Source organism: Myotis myotis, unplaced genomic scaffold (assembly GCF_014108235.1).
Source record: "Myotis myotis isolate mMyoMyo1 unplaced genomic scaffold, mMyoMyo1.p scaffold_m19_p_3, whole genome shotgun sequence".
In the NCBI taxonomy this organism is placed as follows: Eukaryota; Metazoa; Chordata; class Mammalia; order Chiroptera; family Vespertilionidae; genus Myotis; species Myotis myotis.
In genome coordinates, this window is record NW_023416335.1 from 159,248,504 (window position 1) to 159,258,841 (window position 10,338).

General features: G+C 36.8%; 1 protein-coding gene across 1 annotated transcript; it reads right to left on the bottom strand.

Annotated features, from left to right (window-relative positions):
- Positions 1–2,013: 2,013 nt before the first annotated feature.
- On the bottom strand, positions 2,014–2,952 carry LOC118651216 (olfactory receptor 6C3-like). The gene has a single exon (XM_036300152.1). It carries the CDS (start codon positions 2,950–2,952, stop codon positions 2,014–2,016), a length of 939 nt encoding a protein of 312 aa, XP_036156045.1.
- Positions 2,953–10,338: the final 7,386 nt, after the last annotated feature.

The following is a 10,338-nucleotide window of genomic DNA, read 5'->3' on the forward strand; positions in this document are numbered from 1 at the left end:
AGAATAATTATTTTTAAATTTATTTCTAATCCTCACCTGAGGATATTTTTCCATTGATTTTTAGAAAGAGAGTAGAAGAGAGAGTAGAACAGAGAGAAACATAGATGTGAGAGAAACACATTGATTAGTTGCCTCCTGCACAAGTCCTGACCAGGACTTGGGCCCAGGAGGAGCCCACAACCGAGGTACATGCCCTTGGCTGGAATCGAACCAAGGACCTTCAGTCTGCAGGCGGATGCTCTATCCACTACCAGTGGTTCTCAACCTTCTGGCCCTTTAAATACAATTCCTCATGTTGTGACCCAACCATAAAATTATTTTCGTTGCTACTTCATAACTGTAATTTTGCTACTGTTATGAATCATAATGTAAATATCTGATATGCAGGATGGTCTTAGGCGACCACTGTGAAAGGGTCATTCGACCGCCAAAGGGGTCACTACCCACAGGTTGAGAACCGCTGCGTGACTAAGCAAAACCATCTAGGGCAGTGGTTCTCAACCTTGGCTGCACATTAGAATCACCTGGGAATCTTTTTAAAATTCTGATTTTGAGGCCAGAAATCAGAATTTTAAAAAGATTCCCAGGTGATTCTAATGTGAGCCAAGGTTGAGAACCACTGATCTAGGGCAAGAGTCATTATTTGTCATCACTATCTCCCCAACACCTGTCATCAGTAAGTAAAACCTAAGTGAGTTAATCACACATTCAAAAGTCCTTTAACTATTCTAATATTTAACATGAACTTCTACACATAATTATTACTAGTGAAAGCCAGTACAAAAATGAAAGTAATCCTATTAGTCTGGATTTTGAGATTAAAGAAAAGTGATTTAAATCCCAGTTTGAAAGCTACAATCTCTGTGACAAAGAACTCTGGACCTCAGTTTCCTCCTGTTCATTCACCTGTAAATTAGAAATAATAATACTCACTTTCTAAGAGGTTTTTTAAAATAAATATTGCTTACAGTTTGCCTAATTGAAGTAGAGTGTGCAGAATATTTTAAACAGATGTTTAAAATTTCTCTTTCCTTAATTCCAAAATCCCTGTCAGTTGTAGATCTTCCAACTAAAGTTCAGTTCTCCAGAAAGTTGAACTCTTACCAGTTTATTATAGTTTCATGCATTTTACTTGATATATTTTACATTCTGTTCTCTACATACATTGTTTACATACATTTTAATTTTGGGAGGTAGTTAATCTAACTGAAGAAAAATACCTCTGACTAAAAGATGATAATAACTGTAGGTGCCTCATAAAGTTATTGGCAGGATTAAATGAGCCAATATAAAGAAAACAATAACTCTAGCATCTGGTAATTGCTGAAAAGATTTTTTTTTCTATCTCTCTTTCTTCTCCTTCTCATTATATTATAATTATTATTAACTAGAGGTCCTAGTGGCTTCCGGCTGCCAGCTGCTGGCCAGGGCCTCCCTCCCTTCCCCCTGTCCACCCTGCCCCCTGGTCGAACTCCCAGACAATTCCCAGTCGAGGGGACAATTTGCATACTATGCTTTTATTATATAGGATAAGAATTTTAATATATATGAGTTACAATCATTTAATATATTTATATAGATGTTTATATTTTGCTCCCAACCTCCTGGTGATGGTGACAATTTGATTTCATGCAAATGCCAAATAAAATCAAAAGTTTCTAATAGCATTCACTTTTATTACCTGCTAAGAATGGTAAGTTCAGAATTTCACATCTATCTTGACATTCTTGCCAATTAAATGCCCTATACATCTTCAAAAGAGGCTTTTACTTAAATCATAATCATTAGATTTTTTTTTTTTACTTCACCAAAGTACATTTGAATAAAATATTTGGCAGAATACTCTGAAACAATATCTAGCTTTTTCAAATTTATTGAGTAGAACATTTGAGAAATTTTAATATGGAAATAACAAAGGGAAAATAACTGTAATAAAGCAAAGAGTGTTTTGAGAGAGTATGAATAATAGAAGTCATTGATAAGAACTTTATCCATTTAATGTTACTAGTACATTCACTTACCAGAGAAAAACATAACCTTTTGAAAAACATCTTTAAAAGCTTGCTTTACTTGCTGGTTCCTCAGGGTATATATAAACGGATTCATCATAGGAGCAACCGAAGTATTCAGAATAGCTACTCCTTTGGTCAATGATGCCTTTTCTTTTGCTGAAGGGTTGGCATACATGAATATGCAGCTTCCATAAGAGATGGAAATGACAATCATGTGAGAGGAGCATGTAGAAAATGCCTTTTTTCTCTGGCTGGCAGAAGGCAGTCTTAGAATCGTCCTAATGATGAACGTGTAGGATAGAATTATTAACGCCAAAGTGAAAAGCAGAATCACTATTGCAGAGTAAAAACCAATCACTTCCAGGAGCCAGGTGTCTGAGCAGGATAATTGCAAGAGGGGGAAATAGTCACAAGCAAAGTGATCGATGACATTGGAGCCACAGTAATCTAACTGGAGAAAAAGAATAACTGGTGGGAAGATATTTAAGAATCCTGCCAGCCAAGCACAAAAGACAAGCAGTATGCAGACTCTTTTGTTCATGATGGTTGTATAATGCAGGGGCTTGCAGATGGCTACATAGCGGTCATAGGACATGGCAGTTAGAAGGTAAAATTCAGTTATACCCATGAAGATGAAGAAAAACAATTGAGCTGTGCAAGTATTGTATGAAATAGTTTTGTCTCTGGTGATAATTGTGCCTAAAAATCTAGGAATACAGACAGTTGTAAAGGATATTTCTAATACAGAGAAGTTCCTGAGGAAGAAATACATAGGGGTCTGTAGATGAGAATCCACCAAGGTGAGAGTGATGATGGTGAAATTTCCAGAGACACTTAATATATATGTGATAACTAAAAAGAGAAAAATCACAATCTGAAGCTCGGGATCGTCTGACAGTCCTAGAAGAATGAATTCTGAGGGTACTGTGCGATTTCTCATTGCGGATCCTTCCCCCTGCTTTACAAATATTCCCCTACAGAACATAAAAAAGTTAAAACAGGTTTGAGAATTGAGTATGGAATTTTAAAAATATCTGTGATGATAAATAATCTATGAAATTCAAAAACACGTTTCCCTTCAGCCACTCTCTCCAATTTCCATCAACCTTACATTCAAGTAATGAATATTAACTGAAATTAAATATAATCTCTTTTCTTTGAAAACACATAGACCATGGAAAAAATCTTGTGCTAATATTTAAACTAAAGCTATTTTTCTAATGTTTCTTTAAAATTAAGCTTGCAAGTATTTATTAAAATATTCAGCTCCTTTTAAAATATTCTAACAGATCGTTAGGAGGTATTCTAATATGGAATCACTTTTTATAATCTGATTTCTATAACAGAATACCATTAAACTTAGAAAAAGTAATTGAACAACCCAAAACTTATTTCTGAATTCCTGCTTTAGGACTCCATTAATAGTCTTCTTGATATTAAACAATTACTTAACTTTTAATATAAAATACATATGCAAATAATATTTTTAAACATTTGAATGAAATAGAATATTATATTGAAGAATAATAAATTTACTTACTTCTTGGTTCTTCTTGATTTAGTCTCAAATTTAACTGTCTAATAGGCTTAAATATTTACCTAATTTCAAAGTTGATAAATTGAGTTAGCAATTTATTTTATTTTTATTGTATGGTCAGAAAAAGTGTGGAAACTTCACTTTTTCATGACTCTCAGGGATCATAGTTCTCTCTCTCTCTTTTTTTTTAGACTAGTAATAGTTGACAATATCCTTTATTCCTGGTACTGTAAAATTTTTGGAACATATTATCATACAACTCATTTCGGCTTTTTGTCTCTCACCTGAGATCCAATTACACCTGGGTGGACAAGTAAATAAATAAATAAAAACATTTACTAAAGATTTTCTTTGTATTTATGGAAACATTTCAAATAAATATTTTGTAATTCTATGATTACACACCTATAAAACCTAAATATAGTTTCCTTATACTTCAGAGACTGTGATATTTTCCTGCAAATGCTATTTTAAGAAATAGGAAATAGGAAATAGGAATGTTCTTCTTTATATATGTCACACGAGTGGAACTGGACTTATTTTATCTGTGTCTTTCCTGTTGGCTCAGGGGAGTTCATTAAGTAAGCAGAGTGGCAAAGAGAGGCATCATTAACAGATACAGATGATTCATTTTTATAAATATTGATAAAGATTAAAAAACAAAATGGCTGAGGTAAATGAGGCAAATGTATAAACAAGATGTATATCGAGTGTGTGAGAGTTTGATTTATAATATGACTCTTCTATCATTGTCCATTTTTTTCTCATAAAGATTCTGGACTTAAACCGCAGGAAGGTTCATGTGCTTACAGGTCCTGAATTTTGGCAAACTAGAGAAGAGTTCTTTACTGTCCCAGAATGAAATGCTACAAAACACTGCATTGGATTTCTAGTATGACTTGATTGTCTTCTGAAATAAACAATATGTTAAAGACTGATGAGGAGTTTTATCCCAATATTGACTCTGAATTGACAGAAACCCTTCCCATGGCCCATTGCTACTAATATCATAGCAATATTTGCTATGAGTTGCTTTTATTGCTTTTGACTACTTTCCTTTACCATATCATTTATTTTCATGCCCAGCCGGAGTGGCTCAGTGGTTGAGCATTGACCTATGAACCAGGAGGTCACGGTTTGATTCCCAGTTAGGGCACATGCTTGGGTTGGGGGCTTGATCCCCAGTGTGGGGCCTACAAGAGGCAGCCAATCAATGGTTCTCTCTCATCATTGATGTTTCTATCTTTTTCTCCCTCTCCTTCCTCTCTGAAATCAATTAAAAAAAAATCTTTCATGAAATCCTAATATTACTAAATTCCTTTGCCTATATTTGTGAATATGACATCTTTTCATTGTGAGAATATTTATAAACAAAGAAAATAAATACGTGGAAATCAGGAATTGGATATTTTTAACTTGTTTATTGTCACATTTTCTTCAATGAGAGATATAAATTTTATAACTAGAATATAATATTCACATACTATATATACACATGTATAATATGAACTTTACATTTATCAAGTTAGTCTTATTTATTCACAATTATAAATAGGGACATAAACTATGTGTGCATTTAATGCCAGGAGTGAAAGATGAGAATATATGAAATTGGGGTAGAAGGAAAAAGAAAGAATGAACAAAGTACTAGTTACAACATAGGACAATATGTAGACATCAAGATGTGTTGAATTTATAATTGATATACATTAAAATAGTCATTAAAATTATTAAACACTAGAGGCCCGGTGCATGAAATTCGTGTGTGTGTGTGTGTGGGGGGGGGTGTCCCTCAACCTGGCCTGCACCCTCTCCAATCTGGGACCCCTCAGGGGATGTCCAACTGCTGGTTAGGAAATCCCTCTCACAATCCGGCAGTCAGACATCCCTCTCACAATCTGGGACCGCTGGCTCCTAACTGCTCGCCTGCCTGCCTGCCAGATTGCCCCTAACTGCTTTTGTCTGTCAGCCTGATCACCCCCTAACCACTTTCCTGCCAGGCTGATCACCCCCACCTGCCCTCTTCTACGACATGATCACCCTGAACTCCCCTCCCCTGCCAACCTGATCAACCACAACTGCCCTCCCCTGCCGCAAACTGCCTCCTCCACTGGGACCCACCTCCTCCACACAAGGTGCTGGAGGCACCAGGACTGGCCTCCTCTGCACCACACAGAGCTGCAGGACCCCTGGGCCTCACAGCACAAAGCGGCCACAGCTATGTGCGTGGCCATCTTGTGACGTCATCATGCGAGGGTGCTGCACAAGGGCGTGACTCCACCTAGGTTTTTATTATATAGGATATTTCAGTGCAAATAGTGAAACAAATTGTCTACTTACGGAAATTCTTTTCACTTGCCTTTATTGTATCCAAATACTGAATCTATTTATATTTTGTATCTTAAACTCTTTAATAAGAATACCTGTAGCGATATTTTTTAAAGATTTTATTGATTACCAGGCCTTGATTATTCACTTAAATTATCTCATTTCCCTACCAAACAGACAACAAATAAGCTTTGAGGTATTATTATTTTTTATATTGAGTCAGACACAGGTAGAAGTTAAGTATCTTACCTTCACCACATTCGTATTTGTGAGTAATGCAGCCTTAATTGATTTTCTTAGAGAAAAGGAGAGTGAGTTTCTATCTCACAAAGCACTGCATTTCATTTGAAAATTCTTATTAGACATGTTTATTTTCCATCATATATTTTCTCAGTCTCCTAGATGCTGAGTTGCCGGTCTCTCTTTCTTGATCACTCTCTCACTCCCTTATTTTCTACTTTTATTATTTATTACTAGTTCCTAATAGCTTTCTAGCTTTAGACTAACTTATACCCATTACCCTTCTGTCCACACTCTAGTAGGACATCTGCTTTTTAATATTGTATCCAGTTATGTGCAAGTAATTATCAGGTTGATTAGTGGCTAGGTTTTATTTTTTAAGTATATTTTTATTGATTTCAGAGAGAAAAGGAGAGGGAGGGAGAGATAGAATTATCAATGATGAGAGAGAATCACTGATTGGCTGCCTCCTGCATGCCCTGACTGTAACCTGGACATGTACTCTGACAGGGAATTGAACTGTGAACCCCTGATTTATAATTGACTAGGTTTTAAACCAATGAAATACACAGTTCAGCCCAGCAGGAGTAGCTCAGTTGGGTGGAGTGTCCTGCACTGAAAGGTTTTGGTTGTGATTCACAGTCAGGGCACATACCTGGTTTTTGGGTTTTATCCCCAGTTGGGGCACATGTGAAAGACAACTGATCTATGTTTCTCTCTCACTTCAATCTCTCTCTCTCTCTCTCTCTCTCTCTCTCTCTCTCTCTCTCTCTCTCTCTCTCTCTCTCCATCTCTTCCTCTTTCTAAACATGTCCTCTGGGAAGGATTTAAAAAGAAATACATAGTACAACTACCAGGTTTAACTCCTCACAGAAAATGGAGGAAGAAATTAAATTACAAATAATATTTTGCCATAGCATGTTCAAAATCCAAAAACAAAATTTATTAAATCAGAGTGGGTAAAGAATCCAAATATTTTAAGACTTCTCTGAAAACCATGCAAACTTATCACAATATTATTGACCATATTCCCCCTCACCTTTTTTGCCACCCTCCACCCTGCCCATCTGGTAACTATTCTCTTTGGTCTCTGTTTCTACGAGTGTTTTCTTGTTTTGTTTGTATGTTCATTTGTTTTGTTTTGTTTTTTAGATTCCACATATAAGTAAAACCATACAGTATTTGCCTTTCTCTGTCTGAGTTATTTCGCTTAGAATATACCCCTGAGGTTCATACATGCTGTTGCAAATGGCAAGATGTCATTTTTTTCTATGCTGAGTAATATCCCACATGTACTTTATTCATTCATCTGTTAGTGGATATCTAGATTGCTTACATATCTTGGCTATTGTAAATAATACTTCAATGAGCATAAGGGTGCATATATCTTTTCAAATTAGTGGGGGGTTTTTCCTTCGGTTAAATACCCAGATGTGGGATTGCTGGGTCATATGAAAGATCTATTTTTAGTGCTTTGAGAAATCTCCATACTGGATTCCATAGTGGCAGCATCAACTTCCAATCCCACCACAATGCACAAGGTCTCTCTTTTCTCTACATCCTCACCTACATGTGCTTTTTAACATTTTTATTGTTGTCACTATAACTTATGTCCCCAATTCTGCCTGTTCTTTACCCACCTTCACCCAGCCTCCTTCCTCCTTCCCTCTGGCCATCACCATATTATTGTGTTTGTCTATGAGTTATGCCTATATGTTCTTTGGTTAATCCCTTCACCTTCTTTCATCCAGCCAACATGTTCTTTGTTGAGTTTTTTATGATAGTCACTCTGACTGTGTGAGGTGATATTTCACTGTGGTTTTGATTGCATTCCCCTGATGATTAGTGATGTTGAGCACCTTTTTACATGTCTATCGGCCATTTTTCTAGTTCACAGAGGTTATGTTTTAGCCCCAAAATGTTACCTACAGACCAAGATCTGGATGCTTGGTGGGCTCCTTGCTGTTGGGTTATTGTTATTCGTTGGAATTCCCATGCAACAGAGAAAAATGCATTTATAAAAATAGTCCTAAATTGACATTTCGTATTCCAGTGCATTAACATATAATTTTTCTTCTCTTATAACACATTTGTATCTCAGTAATCCCACTTCCAGGAATATATATCCCAAAAAATCAGAAATACCAATAGGAAAGGCTATATGTACCCCTATGTTCATAGTAGCACGATTTACAATAGCTAAGATTTGGAAACAGCCTAAGTGCCCATCAGCAGATGAGTGGACTAAAAAGCTGTGGTACATCTACAGAATGAAACACTATACTGCTATAAAAAAGAAGGAATTCTTACCATTTGAAACAGCATGGATGGACCTGAAGAGCATTATGTTAAGTGAAATAAGCCCTTCAGAGAAAGATAAATATCACATGATCTCACCCATTTGTTGAATATAATGAAGAACATAAACAAAATATATGATGAACAAAAATAGATCAAGAGACATAGAAGCATCAAAGAGACCATCCAACCTAAGAAGGAAGGTGGGGTGGGGGTGGGATAAGAGATCAACCAAAGCACTTGTACGCATATGAGCATGACTAATGGACACAGACAGTAGGGCAATGCATGCATGTGCTGGGGGGGGGTGGGAGCGGCCATGGTGAGGTCAATGGGGAAAAAAGGAGACTTATGTAATACTTTAAACAATAAAGAATTTAAATTTTAAAAAAAGATATATGTCCCCAAATGTTTGTTGCCATATTATTAATAATGGCCAAGACATAAAAACAACTTAAGTGTCCTTCATTAGAAAATTGGATAAAGATATACATAGGGAATCAGAGCACTGTGAGTCAATGTCACACTCCAGAGGATTTACTTATGAAGAATCCTTTTGCCCGAGGAAAAGTCCAGAAAAAGAGAAAGAAAAAGCAAAGAGTGTTCAACAATGACTCTTTCTCAGGGATGAGTGACAATCAAGAATGTGGTCATAGCCAGGCCAATGTGACTCAGTGGTAGAGCATCAACTTAAGCACTGAGAGATTTCTAGTTCTATTCATGGTCAGGGCACAGGCCTGGGTAGCGGGTATGCAGGAGGCAGCTGATCGGTGTTTCTCTCTCAGCTATGATTCTATCTCTTTCTCCTCTCCTTCCCTCTCTCTCTCTAAAAATCAATAAATACATGTATGTATTTTTTAAGAATGAGGTCATAGAATTCTCTCAGGAAGAGTAAAAAGGACTGGACACAGCTCAGAGGGCCTGGTACAGAGAGGTGATTCTGGAGAGCTACAGAAACCTGCTCTTCCTGGGAATTTCTCCTCCTGACCTGAATATTATCTCCATTTTGGAGCAAGGGAAAGCTCCCTGAACTCTGGAGAGTGAGTTGAATATAGCAAAACAAAACAAACAAACTAATAACACAAGTTAGTGTTAATGAAACAAAGGTGTAAACACAGGGCTTATTTGCCAATGCCAGGCATAGAAGATTCATTACACAAAATGCTACTGGTAAGATATGAAAGCTGTGGCCTGAGAATGTATACTTAATGAAAGACTGGGAATTGGTGGAATTGTGAAGGGCAGAAAGATCCTATGATGGACATAGCCATGCTTGGAGAATTACTAATAATAAAATCCTTGTTGCCAAAAGTGATCAAAGATACACAACATTTTAGGGAAACTATCCCTGTAAAAGAGTTACATTAGCAAAATACTGTGTTTCTGAATGCAAAAACTCAGAACAATTTTTTTTTTAAACACACATATTCTCTTAAAGGGAATTTTGAAAATCTGAAAAGTTATCTAGTCTGTGCTACAAATAATCATTTGACCACTTAAAATGTAGAATCAGATTAAACAAGGTTCAAACATTTTTGAAAATCAGAGATTTAAAAATAAAGACAGAAATTCTAAAGGTGATCAACTTGAGAATCTATTAACAAGGGACTCCTTATTCTTTTACTAAGAAAAATGCCCTCCTTATTCCAAAGACTATCCTATATAATAAAGAGGAATATGCAAATTAAACCTCACACCCTCACAAGATAACTGCCTACAACAAAGCCTGCAGGAGTGTTAGTGACGGTTGACCAAAGGACTGAACATGGGGCGACCAGGCCAGCAGGAGGGTTAGTGAGGGCCAACCAAATGACTGAGCAGCAGGCTGCATGGGGCGACCAGGCTGGCAAGGGGGTTAGTGAGGGACGACCAAATGACCGGGCAGCAGGCTATGTGGGGTGACCAGGCTGGCAGGGGGGCCAT

Bases quoted from the DNA above. Each gene is read 5' to 3' on its own strand.
- LOC118651216 (XM_036300152.1), bottom strand. From the start codon at position 2,952: ATGAGAAATCGCACAGTACCCTCAGAATTCATTCTTCTAGGACTGTCA.